The following is a 15834-nucleotide window of genomic DNA, read 5'->3' on the forward strand; positions in this document are numbered from 1 at the left end:
TTCCGACGCCTGTTCGGGTCGCATTTCACAGTAACTTCATTGCAGTGTTAATATAAGCCTTACTTGTGACTAATAAATAAACTTTAACTTTTAGGGTATACTGAGGGAGAATTTAACATTGCCACTGCACCTAACCAGCATGTCTTTCGGACTGTGGGAGGAAACCGGAGCACCTGGAGGAAACCCACACAGATACAGGGAGAACGTGCAGACTCCACACTGAAGTGACCCAAGCCACGAATCGAACCTGGGTCCCTGACACTGAGAGGCATCAATGCTAATCTTTACCAATGTGCCACCCTAGTCTACTGTGCCACCTAGCCTACTAAATGGTGCTTTTCTTATATCTTAAGAAATAGAAAAATGAAGAATAGCATTTATAGTGCCTTTCATGACCGTTGATGTTCCAAAGCCACTGCACCTAACCAGCACGTTTTTTGGACTGTGGGAGGAAACCCACGCCGACACGAGGAGAATATGCAAACTCCACACAGACAGTGGCCCAAGCCGGGAATCAAAACCGGGTCCCTGGCACTGTGAGACAGCAATGCCAATCACTGTGCCACCGTGCTGTGTTCTTATCAGAAATGATCTGGTCGTCAGGTTCCTGAATCTGGGATCGAAAATAGAGCCCCATATTTCAGTGAACCTGGATAGTGAACATCAGGCAGGTTCTTATCTATGGGACCAAGGTACCACATAGTAGTTTGTTGCAGAAGGTTAAATCTCATGGGATCTCATGGTACCCAAATGGATACAAAATTGGTTGGATGGCAGAAAACAGAGGATGGTTGTTGGGGGTTGTTTTTCAAATTGGAGGCCTGTGACCAGCGGTGTGCCGCAGGGATCGGTGCTGGGTCCATTGTTGTTTATCATTTATATTAATGATTTGGATGAGCATTTAGGAGGCATGGTTAGTAAGTTGCAGATGACACCAAGATTGGTGGCATAGTGGACAATGAAGAAGGTTATCTAGGATTGCAACAGGATCTTGATCAATTGAGCCAGTGAGTTGATGAATGGCAGATGGAATTTAATTTAGATAAATGTGAGGTGATGCATTTTGGGAGATCGAACCAGGGCAGGACTTACTCAGTTAATGGTAGGGTGTTGGGGAGGGTTATAGAACAAAGAGATCTAGGGATACAGGTTCATAGCTCCTTGAAAATGAAGTCACAGGTAGACGGAGTGGTGACGAAGGCATTCGGCATGCTTGGTTTCATTGGTCAGAACATTGAATACACGAGTCTTGTTGAAGTTGTACAAGACATTGATACGGCCACACTTGGAATACTGTGTACAGTTCTGGTCACCCAATTATAGAAAGGATATTATTAAACTAGAAAGAGTGCAGAAAAGATATACTAGGATGCTACCGGGACTTGATGGTTTGAGTTATAAGGAGAGGCTGGATAGACTGGGACTTTTTCCCTGGAGCGTAGGAGGCTTAGGGGTGATCTTATAGAAGTCTATAAAATAATGAGGGGCATAGATAAGGTAGATAGTCAACACCTTTTCCCAAAAGTAGGGGAATCTAAAATTAGAGGGCATAGGTTTAAGGTGAGAGGGGAGAGATACTGAAGGATCCAGAGGGGCAATTTTTTCCACACAGAGGGTGGTGAGTGTCTGGAACGAGTGCCAGAGGTAGTAGTAGAGGCGGGTACAATTTTATCTTTTAAAAAGCATTCAGACAGTTACATGGGTAAGATTGCTATAGAGAGATATGGGCCAAACACAGGCAATTGGGACTAGCTTAGTGGCGGCATGGACAAGTTGGGCCGAAGGGCCTGTTTCCATGCTGTAAATCTCTATGGCCAGCAGAGCTGACTCCAGTACTGTCTTCAGTTGATTTCTGCCAGTTAATGCACATCTCAGTGCTACTCCAGCCAAGGTGAAAGATTAGAAGTTCTGAAGCCTGAGACTGATTCTTCAGATTATGGATCACTGAGCCCATCTTCATGCCTTTTTGCTAAAGTGGGAAGTGTACTAAGTTCAGGGGTGGTGCTTCCTCCCGGCTGCCATTAGTGTTGCTTCGTGTTCACATGATAAAAGATGACATCTGTTACCAGATGTTAATTTTTTCGAGACATTATGAGAAACTGCAACACCATTAGATTCAACCTCAATTGTATGTTTATATCAAAGCTGATATCTGAATATACACTTTTACAGATATTAAGCCAAGTAACCTGTTGTTTTTTTTAACATTCCTAATTCTAGGAGATGAGGTTATAGCATTGAACATGATCAAAAGTGCCCCAGTTGGACCTGTGGCTGGTGGAATCATGGGGTGTATCATGGTGCTTGTTCTGGCGGTGTATGCTTATCGACACCAGATACATAGGAGAAGTCACCAGCACATGTCTCCTCTCGCAGCACAAGGTAAGAACAGTAACCATCCTTTCCAAAATCATGAAGAAAAAAGTATTTATGGTAAACTCCAGAAAGTAGCAGTATCTAGAACATGCATAAACCTCAAGTTAGGAATGTTTGATATAATGGATGAAACTGTTTTTGGTAGGAACGAAAGGGCAGGCTTTACTTAGCTTATGAAACCAAGAGACCAAAGTAAAACCATATTTTATCTATCACCTCTAAGACATGTGGGAATTCAGTTGTTTATTGATATTAATGGCACGACCTGGTAAACTATTGAGCCACATAAAGCAGAAGATTTATTCCCTGACTGCTGCCTAAGTCAGCACTATGGAAAAGGCAGCTCTGTAAGACAAGTGCAGCTCTAAGATTATCTGTTTATTCCTTTGATGTAACTCCATAAATTCTTCCATTTCATAGTTTTGTGTTGTGATACCTCCAATGCCCTTTGGATTTGGCGCTGCTCCCAGAATGGATTTAATGTGTCAGCTGAAAGAAGTCCTAACCTCCTTGTAAATAAAGATTGATTGGAAAAATTGATGTGCAAATATACTCAAAAATAATCTTTTCGCCTAAATTTTTTTTTTTTAAAAGAGATGTCTGTGCGAATGTCCAACCTGGAAAATGATCGAGATGAGCGAGATGAAGATAGTCATGAGGACAGAGGCATCAGTAAGTGTTACTTCTTGTGATGAGGATGGAAAGAACTTTTGATTCATTGAAATGTTTTATTTTTCCATGAAAACGACTCAATTATTTATCTGTGATTCTGAATTCCCCTTTGAAAAGGCATCAAGCGTAAAGTTTCTTTTAACTGGAGGTGAAAAGAAAATCTTCAGTTGTAACGTGAGAGGGTGCCACCTGGTGCTTCTGATAACTCCTACCCATTCGGATACTGAACCATAGAGCAGGAAGACTACGGTTCCATGCCTGATAGGTACTGAGTTAGTGTACTTCAACTGAGCTGGTGAAGGAGACCTTGGTCTCCCAACGCAAGAGAAGGGAGAAGTCCCATTTTTGATTGTGATTGACAACTGTTTGGGGTTGCCCATGACAGAATAGTTTAGGTAGAATCACAAAGAGAAATTATGAGAGTAGGATCCAGGAAGACATCTGGCATCCATGGAGCTGTATCCCTGCACCATCTAATGTTTTCAGGAGAAGAAAAAACCTTTATAAAGCTATTGGAAAATGAGTATACCAAAGATGGTCGGCAAAATGTATCAATTCAACTAAAATTTAAAAAGGAGCATTCCCTGATAGACAAACTGGTAAATTGAACTATTGTGCTGACCCGGCTCAGTGTTGGTTAGTGATACATTAACTGATCTCAGCTGCATCTGTAGGGGTGTTGGTACAATTGACCTTCTGCTTCTAGGCACGATCAGGATCAAAAATCAGTATTGATTGCCTCACTATTATTAATGCAAATCCAGACCAATCAGTGCTCCCTCAAGTGAATCAGCCAGCAACTTTCAGCATCCATGCATGTGAAATTATATGTGGAAATCTAAAAGTTGCTGTCCGATTTACACTTCCCCACTTGCCTGGATGGGTGCAGCTCCAACAACACTCAAGAAGCTTGACACCATCCAGGACAGAGCAGCCCGCTTGATTGGCACCACATCCACAAACATCCACTCCCACTGCCACCGACGCTCAGAAGCGGCAGTGTGTACTTTCTACAGGATGCACTTCAGCAATTCACCAAAGATCTTTAGACAACACCTCCCAAACCCATGATCACTTCCATCTAGAAAGATATGGGCAGCAGATACACGGGAACATCGCCATCTGCAGGGTCCCCTTCAAGCCACTCACCAACCTGACGTGAAAATATCCACATTGCAGTGGATCTGGAGTCACGTAGGTTCGGGATTTTTAGAACTGTGCTATTAGTTGAATTTAAATTCCACCAGCTGCTGTAGTGGTATTTAAACCAGTGTCCCCAGGGCATTACTCTGGGCCTCTGGATTACTAGTCCTGTGAAAATACGTTACCAGCTCCCTATTTACTGAAATGCAGTCTTAATTTCCAACCAATATTTACAAACTTGATTTGCAAAAGTAGTGCCCCAAGGACAAGCTGCAAAGTTGAATCACAAATGCATTAGAAGTGAAAGTAAATTTGAGAAATAAAAATGAAATGTGTTGAAGAAAACTTATGGAATAAAACAAATTGAAAGCTGCAAAGAAATAGAATGGAGCAAGTACCTTCTGAACAAAGAGTACTGTTACCACTCACTTTTTTCAGTATTAAGGACAAGTATTGCCTTGGTTACTGAAGCCTTTAACATTTAATTAGTTACTGTCCCATGCCCTTGGGGACACTGGCTGCTGGGACTGCATCTGTAGATTGGAAGCATCCACTGTGTCTGAAACTGGTGAGTGGGTCAGTAAATGCCTGACCTCCTCCTCCTCTGATTAAATTTACCAGTTCATTTGAACTCCTTTTTTCCCTTCCTCTCTGCCCCAACCCCCAAACATTGACACTTGAAATTTTAAATTCTCTTATTTAGAATTGCGCATTGAGAAGAGAAAGTTATTGTCTGCACTTAGAATTTTCTGTTCTTTCTTTTGAATAGTCAGTAACACAAGATTTATAGCGGCTGTGATAGAACGACATGCGCACAGTCCAGAACGCAGGCGCCGCTACTGGGGAAGATCAGGAACAGAGAGTGATCATGGTAAGATCAACGGCCTTGCATTTCACTTGACAGAGGAAAAAAAAGCTTATTCATTTCTCAGCGGTATTTAGCATTTCAGAAGTTGAAAATGATCCTGTTTCTGTCTGAAGGAAACTGGTCCTATCTGTGTGGGCTGTGATTGATGTTGAGCCCCAGTCAAAACTGAAAATGAATTATCTTCAAATGCATGAAAGAATCTCCAGAAAAATTCATGAGAGATAAACATCTCTTGTACTGCTGTTTCTTTATTTTAACACCTAACCATTTTTTGGTATTACTTTGCTAAAAATATTCTGTGGGGACTTTTGTTTATATAATGCAGCAACACTGTCCAGAGCCCCCTGAATAGGAGCTGTTGTCACAGCATGAGTTTGACAGTGTTTAGTTTTCTTACACTAGGCTTTTATGAGTGTTTAAGAAACCTATGCTTAAAATGAACAAATATTTCAAGATGCTGTTTGAGTTTAGACGATAAATTTGATAATTGTTTCAGTGATACATGTAGGAAATACATCAGTTGAACACTTTATTAAATGATGCAATTACAATGATTTTGGTGCATTTGCGCCTAAGTTATCCCTGTGATAATTTTATGTATTTGATTATAATGCTTCAACTTCAATAGTCTCTTTTCCTTTTCTGGAAGCATTTATTCACAACTGGAGTACAGTTGTGGAAGATAAACAGAAGGCTAGGTTTGGGGGAATGTAAACTTCTTGTAAGGCTGCAGGGCTGGAGGGAGGGCACAGCGATGGGTAGGGGTACAGCCATAAAATAATGTAAAGGGGATGAAAATGTTAGAAGCTTGAGAACTGGGGGCCAAGATAGATCAACAAGTAGATTTGATGGATGAGTAAAATTTAGTGCAAGTTCAGATATGAGCAGTAGAGTTTTGGATGAGCTTAAGCTTTTGGAGAGTGACAGTTGGAGGCCATTCAGAAGAGCTACAATAGTCAAATCTGGAGGTAAAAGGATAAGTCATGGTTTCAGCAGCAGATGGGCTGAGGCAGGTAGGGAGATGATTCCCGAGGTGGAAATGTGAAGCCTTGGTGAAGAATAGGCTCAGAAACTCGGTTGAGGGTCAAATAGCACATTGAGGTTGTGAACATTCTGTTTCAGCCTAGGACCGTGTCCAGGGTCAGCATTGCAATCAGTGACTAAGGATCAACATTTGTGGCAGGCCGGAGGACAGTAGTTTTCAGGTACCCCAATTTTTAATTGGAGGGAATTTCAGCTCATCCAGAACTAGATGTTGAAACAGTTTAACAACACAAAAGCACATGGCAGCGCAGGGTCTCATTGTGATGTTTGCAGAGGAGAGGGAGAAATTAGACTTGAATCACAGTTGAGCAGTTTTGTAAATAAAAAGCTAGGTCATTAAAATTGTTGGATTTGAAATCAAACAACTTCTGTAAATGGAAATGCCTGCCAAAAACTGACATGTTTAACTAATTCTGTAAAATTGCACTCATCCGCAGGATATAGTACCATGAGCCCTCAGGAGGACAGTGAAAATCCACCATGCAATAATGACCCGTTAACAGCTGGGGTGGATGTCGGGAACCATGAGGAAGACTTAGAGTTGGACACTCCACCTCAGACTGCTGCTTTGCTAAGTCACAAGTTTCACCATTACCGCCTGCATCACCATCCTTCCCTCCATCACAGCCATCACCTACAAGCTGCAGTTACAGTCCACACTGTGGATGCAGAATGCTGAACCACTTGGGCTCCCCATTCACTGGAAGCTACAATCAGAAAATTACAAAAACTCTTTTTTAAAAAATCATTAAAGTCTTCGAGTCAGATGGTGAAAACTTTTCCTGGACTTCTAAGGAACACTGAAAACCATCAAAGCAACTCAGTGGGAATTGTAAAAGTGTTAACAGTGCATCTCAGATTTTTTAAATAAAGGATTATTTTTCTACTATTTATTGAACTTTTTAACAGAAATCAACCGTAGGAAACAATTTCTTTTAAAAAAAAACTGACTGGAAAATTGAACTGATGTGTTTTTTCTGTCAATTCTATTACAGAAAAGCTTGTGAATGAAGATTGAAGAAAGCTACACGAGTAGTGATAAAGAATTTTAATTGAATCCACAGATAAACTAAAGTTTGTAAATGCATTATGTTTGATTGCATGGGCTCAAAAAACCTTTTCAAAATAGAGAAATTGCTAACGTTGTGTTTAAGGTCACAATCTTTAACCAGTGTCTTGCTTTAGGCTCACTTGGGAAGACAACAAGTGATGCAGACATGCAGATTGGACTTCTGATGCAGTGGGACCCTGATTCCAACTATGCCACTATGGGAACTTGATAAATAGAGGGCAAGAACTTCCCCACAGGAAGAGAAGTAAACCATTGGCCCAGTAGTTTTAATTTTAACAAGGCTCTTGTTTATTTGGAACCTGGGATAGGCCTGCCTCTTAAGAGTTCCCAAGCCATCTTTTTGAAAGGTAGACGTGGGAGAGTAGAACCAATTCCCAGCATGGTCCACAACCCACATCAGGGAAGGCTGTGAATGGAGTCCCAAGGGTACATACATCATTTCTACTCAGGATCACAGGTGAGCATAAAGTCATGGCACAGATAGCCACCAGGCGATTTTATGAGTACTACTGTTCTAAGTAAAGCGATATATGATGTCTATAGCTGCCGTTGTAAAATGGCAACGTCATGAGATCAGTTTGGAATAAGATTCTGTTATGGAGTGTTGGTGTTAAATATTTGTGGTGCAGTGGAATGTTTTCAAATACAGTATCAGAGTTTTCAATTGACTTCAAAGCTCTACGGTGAAGTTGGTCGTTGGCGAGCATGAGCTGAAGAGCAATCAATACTGCAAATAAGTTGTTTTTTAAGTAACTGTGTGTCCTGTATAGATTAACTTCTTTGGTGGTCTTTTCTCTTTCAGTCAGATGTGATTTTACACTTAATATAAAAAAAAACTCAAGTTGCTGCTGATAATGACATGAAGTTTAGGGAAGGTATTTACTAGTCAATACATGGTTCATGTATAGTTCACACACACGAACCAGATCTCCCTAAAATAAATTGTTTATGAAATTGTAAATTTAAATTTTTTTATTTTTATGGTTACAGTTGCTAAAAATTTAAAGTGATAATTATTTGTATTCCTGCATTTTTAAACTGTAAATTCTTATTAAACAATTAAAATCTTAGAAGATAGATTTTACTCATTGTCAATGATATAGTACAATTCTAAAATTAAATGAGCACATCTACATGTAAAAGTATTTGGCATTCTTTTGTTTACAAACTTGCGAAACTACGATGTGAATCACTTTGAAATGACTTGCTGTTGAGATAATTGTAAGAGGCTTTGCCAAACGCTTTTGACAAGACAGTGGGCCTTTAATATGGTCAGTTTGCTGTAAGGAAGCATACAACAAGCTTCCAAATATGACAGTAATTTTCACTCAACTGCTAGATTCTAAGAAACTGCAGTTCTCTTGTTTTCCTTCTAAAATATGTTTTCTATTCGGAGCAAGGGAACTAGATTGTCACTGTAATGCTGTGGCTGATGACCAAGTATTTTAATCCATGAAAAGCCACATTTGTAACATTTTTCTCCTTGCTTTTCTACATAAAATCAAAGATGTGTGAGGGCAATATTCTGAGTTGAGGTAGTGCAGTTGAAAAAGGGGTGTGCACAGTTCTTTCCTGCCCAGTTATCATCCCTCCTCCATCTTTTCTGCACTTAATATCTTGGTTGTCTGTTAAGTTGCACAAATATTACAGAACTGTTTCTCAAACTGGCCTTGAAATATAATATTTAGGTACCCATGACTATGGGTCCTATCCCTACAATATCATTAAAAATTGAGCATGAAGAGTTGGTTTTCTGTAATAGTTCACACTATTTTAGCCATGGTACCTTATGCAGACCTATAGTGAACACAGAAGCTTTTAACTGGCCTGCACATGTGGGATTAATTGTTCAGTCCATCATTGGTCAGAAGAAATAACCCCATTTTAACTTGTGCCTTGAAACCAGAAATTTGCATGGGTTCTCTTTCAACAGATCAGTTAAGTTATGGGAAGATAAGTTGGCCATTGAGCCTGTTCAGTCATTCATTTAGATTACAGATGATCCTTGATTCCGTTTACCGGACTTTGTTCCTTATTGTTTGATGCCATTATCTATCAGTCTCAGTCTTGAAATTTTCAATTCACCCAGATTCCACATCATTTTGGGGAACAGAGTTTCAGATTTCCACTATTCTTTGTGTGAAATATTGCTTGTTGATTTCACTCTTGAAAGGCCTAACTCTTGTAAATCTTGGATCCAAAGTGGATAAAGTTACTCTTCTCCATATTGAACTTCTATAGTTTTGCCTACCTTCTCAGTCTATGTTCCATTGTAACTTGCTGCTCCAATCCACAGTTTACAGTGCCCCTTAGTGTCATCTGCAAACTTGTATGCAATTCAACATCAATGGCTTACACACACACAAGCCAAAATTGATACCCCTAGGGAATAATGATTATCATATATTGCCATTCGGAAAACAAAAATGTTATACCTAATGAGTCATATGACAAGATTGCCTCCAATTTCATGCACTCTGATACTGATAGCCTTGTGTGTGGCCACATGATCAAATGCTACCTGGAAGTCCATAAAGACAGCATCCGTAGACACTTCACAATTTAGCATGCTACTGACTTCAAATGATCCAACTAAATTTGTCAAACATGAGCTACACTTCACAAACCCACCTGACTCTGATCAACTAACTGTTCAGTCATTTGATTTCTGATGACAGATTCCAGTACCTTCCCCATGATTAAACTGATAGGGCTGTTGTTACCTGATTTCTCTCTCATTCCCTTCTTAAATGATGACATGAGTAACATTTGCAATTTTTCAATCCAAAAGCACAATTCCTGAATCTTGAAAGCTTTTGAAAATGTTCTTTTCCAAAAAAGACCAACCTAACCAAGTTTCTTCAAAACATAGTTCACCGATATTAACATTTTCTAAGTTGATCACTCTCCTCACCCTCATACTAACAGTAGCCTGGATTTTCCAACCCCATTGTGATGGGAGATCTTGCAGCCCAGCCAAAAATTCATTGACTTGCAGCAGGACCGGTCGATCTCAGCAGTGGGCACAAACAGCAAATCCCACCTGTTATCTTTATATTTGTGTTTAGAAATTCAAATGGCCATCAGCTCGTAATACTTTTCTTGGAAGTATTCAATAAAACCAATGTCACTTGAAATAATAAGCACAAATCAACTTTCACAGAATCCTTCCAACCATTTGAAAAGCCAAAATGTTGAATTAGCCAGTGCACCTCTTGGGTGCTATGATATGTTGAATAGGCATGGAAAATCTGCCAGACATCCCGGTAAATAGTGCTGCCTGATGCTAAAGCAGGGATGCCAAGTGAGCTTAGGATTTGTCCAACCTTGATGTTCTTGTAGCCTGAACAGCTGAGTGATGGTCACTGTCTAGGCATGAGTGAGGGTTCAGAGAACTGTCATGTCCATACACTGCATACCAACAAGAGTTGGCATCTTCAGGAACGATGGGGAGAAAATTGAGAAAAGAACAAAATGTCAACCAAATGTTACAGATGCGATTTTAACCAAGATAAATTACTTTTGTTTAATATATTAAACCATATAAGAAGTTTGAATATTGAACCTTGAAAGGATGGCTTTATATTTTTACAGATGTGTAACGAATAATAAATTGAAATAAATATCATAATTCAGGCTCATCTTTAAAATTCTGTATATATCGAAAACACTTGTAAATATTCTTTATATCACTATGGTCTTGTGCAATTAAGTCCATTTCTGATGTCCCAGGAGTTTTAAGTGTTTATTTTCTACAATTTCTATATAGTGATTGGAAGATTACATTCTCAATATCTCATAGTCTAACAAATTCTGTGATAGATTATTCAATTCCTTGTGCAGATAATAGAATTAACAATTTTGCACACTGCTGTACTGATGGTTTAGGAGAGAAACGTATTGCCTCGTGTGATACTGCACAGGAATGACTAAGAAAGTCCAAGGTTTGATATCTCATTTGCTGTGTTGGCTTATCTGTAATGATGGTGAGATTGCCACAATTGGCAACCTCCTTTGGGATTAAGGAGACCAGAAATCAGCCAACGCTCCTTTTTCAGATCACTGTCCATTATCCAATGGCCCTTGAATGACTGGAGGATCAAGGTTAGCTGCGCTGCCTTCTGCAGGTGGCCAATATATAGCCTCACGCAAAGGAACAGTGGTTGGGTGAACAAGTAGAACTTCTCCTCGTTATAGCATCTTCACAAGAGGAAAAAAGACTGGGGAAATAATCACTAAAAACACAATGGGATATATAGGTAATATGGACATTGTGCATTTGTTGATGTTCGTATTGTTTTGCATATCTTTGGGACCAGAAATGGATTCTTATTGCATTGGGCTTTAGTGAACATAATTTAATGTTGTTTACAGATGTTTATAGATAAATATCAGATTAATTTTGTTTCTTCTTAAAACTAGACAGTATCCTGCTTAGTTATTATAATATCCTTGATGTAATTTTACACTTGTATCTTAAAAACTGGAAATAAGTATCTTTTGATTAAAAACAAATGATAAATTGTATTTGGAGTTTGTTTTTGATATGCATGGTCTCTGTTAAAGATAGAAAAAGAGGACTCAGCTGACAGTTCACCTACTAAATGCACTGCCCATTGACGAATTGAATTGTACAAATCAGGAGGATTTTCAAATTCCATTTCTAGTCTGAGCTAAATTAACTGATCTCACCAAGGACTTGAGCAAACGTACTACATTGATCACAACCATTGAGCAACACAGGAAAAGCATCCAGTGTTCCAGTTATTCCTGCATTGTACCATCCCTCTCTGTCCCACAGCCCAAAGTATGGTACTCACTTTTTGTTCAGCTGGTTTTTTTTTGTAATATTAGTGTATTTTTCTTTGTTCCTTTTTTTTCCTTTGGATACCTGACCTTTAAGGCTTTGGAGTCAAGTAGGTAGACCTGCCAGTATACCTGAACATTAGGAGATGCGCAGGCTCAAATGCCAATTCATTGTTTTTAACAGTGGAGAATATTACAGAAAACTGGAAACTCGTTTCATTTAGCAGTTCTCCACAACACTGCCAACTTGTATTTATACAGCACCTAAGAGTGTCGAGAATTTCTTACAATTGTTCAATGCTTTCTTTAAAAAAAAAGATTGAGAATTAAGCACATCATTGGCACAGTTGGCATTTATTGACCATCCCTTTTTTGCCCTGAGGAAGTGATGGTTGGCTGTTCATGGAACTGCTATAAGTGATTTAGTACAACTAAGTGGCTTGATGCGCCACTTCAGAATACAACTGAGAATCAACCATTTTGGTGTAGGATTGGAGTCACGTATAAGCTGTGCCGGATAAAAATGGCAGATTTCCTTCTCTAAATGATATTTGTGTATCAGTTGAAATTATATAAGTTTAACAGTGACTTTTACTGATAAACCAGCATTTTATTTTGGGTTTATTTTAAATCGGTTACTTTAAATTTTCAAACTACTATGGTGGGATTTGACCTCTGGATTACTGAGCCAGGGTTTGGTTAGAATTGTAGGTTTTGGGGATGCTTTTAAATAGCAGGAAGTGGAGGTGCTTAAATAGGCAATTCCAGACTGTGGGGTCTAGTCCACAACAGGTTTATGACCAACAAAAAATCGCCATTCAAACCATGCCATTGGGTCACAATTTTGATGGTATATCCTGTGTGAGGGAAAAAAATCAAAATATTTATATTTTAGTTGCTAGTGCTGTATTTCTTCATTCATTTCTGTGTTTTTCCATGTGATGTAGGTTATTCCTGTGAACTCTGGACATCTCAATCTTGCAGAAGCAGAATGAAAATAGATACAGACGTCAATGTGAATCTTAAACCATGAGCCCTAATAAAATTTCCAAATCTGAGACCCAAGACCCAACAAAAGACAGAGGCCTACTCTTGCAAGCATTCCTAGTATTATCCTCATCCATAAGAACATAAGAAATAGGAGCAGGAGTAGGCCATCTAGCCCCTCGAGCCATGTCTTTGTTATCTCTAGACTTTGTTATCTCTAGAGGAAGCAATAAACCAGGAAACTACAAGCCAGTTAGCCCAACTTTAGTGGTAGGGAAACTCAGGAGAAATTCTGAAAAACAAAATTCTTCTGCATTTGGAGAGGCAGATATTAATCAAGAACAGTCAGCACGGTTTTGTTGACTGGAGGTCATGTCTGAAAAATTTGAGTGAATTTTTTAAAGGGGTGACCAGGTTTGTAGATGAGGGCAATGCATTTGACTTGGTCTACTTGGACTTCAGCAAGGCTTTTGATCAGGTCCCAAATGGGAGACTGAATCTGTGTGACAAACTGGATCCAGAATTGGCTGAGTGGCAGGAAGCAGAGGGTGATGGTCAAGGGGTGTTTTTCTGATTAGAAGCCTGTGCCTAGTGGGATCCTGCAGGGACCAGTGTTGGGGCCCTTGCAGTTTGTAGTTCATATAAATGATTTAGACTTGAATGTAGGAAAGTTGATCAATAAGTAATGGATGATTCTGAATTGGTGGGGTGGCAAATAGTGATGAGGATAGTTCAAATGGGCTGATCAGTGGCAAATGGAATTCAATCCGGATCAGTGTGAGGTGATGCACTTGGGCAGGAAAAAGACAAGGGGATACATGCCAAGAAACAGGACCCTGGGAAGCACCAAGGATGAGAGAGAGACCTTGGTGTGTATGTACACCAGTCCCTTAAGGTAGCAGGACAGGTGGATGAAGTGGTCAAGAAGGCAGATGGTATATTTGTCTTTATTAGCCAAGGCGTAAGGTTTAAAAGCAGGAATTTTATTTTGGAATTGTATAAAATATTGGTTAGGCCACAGCTAAATTGTTGCGTGCAGTTCTGGAATCCACATTATAGGAGGGATGTGATATCACTGGGAAGGGTGCAGAGGCGATTTACCAGGATTTTGCCTAGGCTGGAGAGTTTTAGCTATAAAGAGAGAATAGATAGGTTGGGGACAGGGGAGACATGACTGAGATATATAAAATTATGAGGGGCATATAGATAGGTAGAAACCTTTCCCCTTGGTAGAGAGATCAAATACCAGGGGTGTAGTTTTAAGGTAAGGGGCAGGAGGTTTAGAGGGGATGTGAGGAAAAACATTTTTACCCAAAGGCAGTTGGGAGTCTGGAACTCACTGCCTGAATGGATAGTGGAGGCAGAGACCTTCATAACATTTGAGTATTTTGATGCACACTTGCGATGTCAAGGCATACAAGGCTATGGATCAAGTGCTGGGAAATGGGATTAGATTTCAACTGGCGCAGACATGATGGTCCAATTGGCCTTTTCTGTGCTGTAGACCTCTATGACCTCACACCTCTCTTCATTGAAGTTCCTCTATGACCCATCTGCCCAAAAACTGCATTCTAGACTCACTGTTTGCTCAACTGCAGAGCAACTGAATTTGTTCTCTAAACTCGACTTCCAGGAGCACCCCAGCTACACTGTTCTATAACTGTCTGTTCAGTCAACTACTGTCCCAATATCCTAGTTTTACTTATCAGTGAGCTTACAATTACTGTCCTCTCTCACAACACTACTTTTTTCTCTTTGTCTCTCTGACTGTTACTTGACCACTGTCACTAGGCAAGAGTCATGTTTTTCTACTTTGTTTTTTCCAGAATCTATGATTTCTAATCACAAAACCTTTAATGTCAGTCAACCCATCTGTGTAAGAGAGAGGAGTTTAAATTCAGGATCATTTTGTCCTCAAGTCTCTTTCCATGATTTAGCACTGTAATTTTCTGTTCCAGAATGTGGTTCAACACTGCCTCCTTTGGTGCAAGTAGTTTGCTCCTCTGTCGACTAAATTCCTCTTCAGCTACATTGCGAATTTCATTAAGGTTATGTGAATGATCAAATAAAAAACGTTGAGAGTTCTTTCTAGTCAATTCACAAATTATTTTTAATTATTTTGTGCTTCTTGTCTTCCCACTCAGTTCAAGCTTTGTCTTGTTCTTTTCTAGCAAAGGCAATCGCTTTTTTAAAAAAAATTAATTTGTGTTCAAGAACAAGTGGTTAGCACTGTTGCCTCACAGCGCCAAGGACCTGGGTTCAATTCCCAGCTTGGGAATGTCTGTGTGGAGTTTGCACATTCTCCCTATGTCTGCGTGGGCCAAAGATGTGCGGGTTAGATGGATTGGCCATGCTAAATTACCCCAAGGTAAGTCAGGGGTACTAGCTAGGGTAAATGCATGGGGTTATGGGGATGGGGCCGGGTGGGATTGTGGTAGGTGCAGACTTGATAGGCCGAATGGCCTCCTTCTGCACTGTTGGATTCTATGAACAAGTGTCCTATCTTGCAGCTCTATGGTCAGTATTGGATGCGGCTGAGTTATTCTGTTTCAAAGTAGTTATTTCCTTTGCTTCATCATTAACTTTGAGTACTGTGCTATCTGTTTTATCTCATGCTTTGCCTGCATGTATAATTCAGATGGCTTTACCTCGTTGTCAGTATGATATTACGATATCCCTTTAACATTAGCCGTTTCAGTTTCCGACTCTTTGGACACATTTTTAGTTGAAACAATAGTTTTCACAGCAGGGTTACAGAAAGTCATGATTTTTTTTTGTATGCTATTGGACTTTTCTGGCACAACTTCTATTTCCAAAGCCTCAAAGGGTTGTTGCAGAAGCACTGAAGACTGCAATACATTATCTC

The 15834-nt window shown here is 39.7% G+C and overlaps 1 protein-coding gene across 2 annotated transcripts in view; it reads left to right on the forward strand.

The window, feature by feature from the left end:
• Window positions 1-8313, forward strand: part of cachd1 (cache domain containing 1) — a 172010-nt gene extending 163697 nt beyond the window's left edge. Inside the window, exons 24-27 of one of the 2 annotated variants that reach the window (XM_078218408.1) lie at window positions 2221-2382; window positions 2971-3048; window positions 4961-5062; window positions 6541-8313. In XM_078218408.1, coding sequence (XP_078074534.1) covers window positions 2221-2382; window positions 2971-3048; window positions 4961-5062; window positions 6541-6782 — 584 coding nt within the window. In that variant the 3' untranslated portion in view covers window positions 6783-8313. Of the gene's footprint in view, window positions 1-2220; window positions 2383-2970; window positions 3049-3165; window positions 3297-4960; window positions 5063-6540 lie in introns of those variants that run through there. The other variant, XM_078218409.1, reaches the window with a different exon arrangement.
• The last annotated feature ends 7521 nt before the right edge of the window (window positions 8314-15834 follow it).

Source organism: Mustelus asterias, chromosome 8 (assembly GCF_964213995.1).
Source record: "Mustelus asterias chromosome 8, sMusAst1.hap1.1, whole genome shotgun sequence".
NCBI classification, from domain to species: Eukaryota; Metazoa; Chordata; class Chondrichthyes; order Carcharhiniformes; family Triakidae; genus Mustelus; species Mustelus asterias.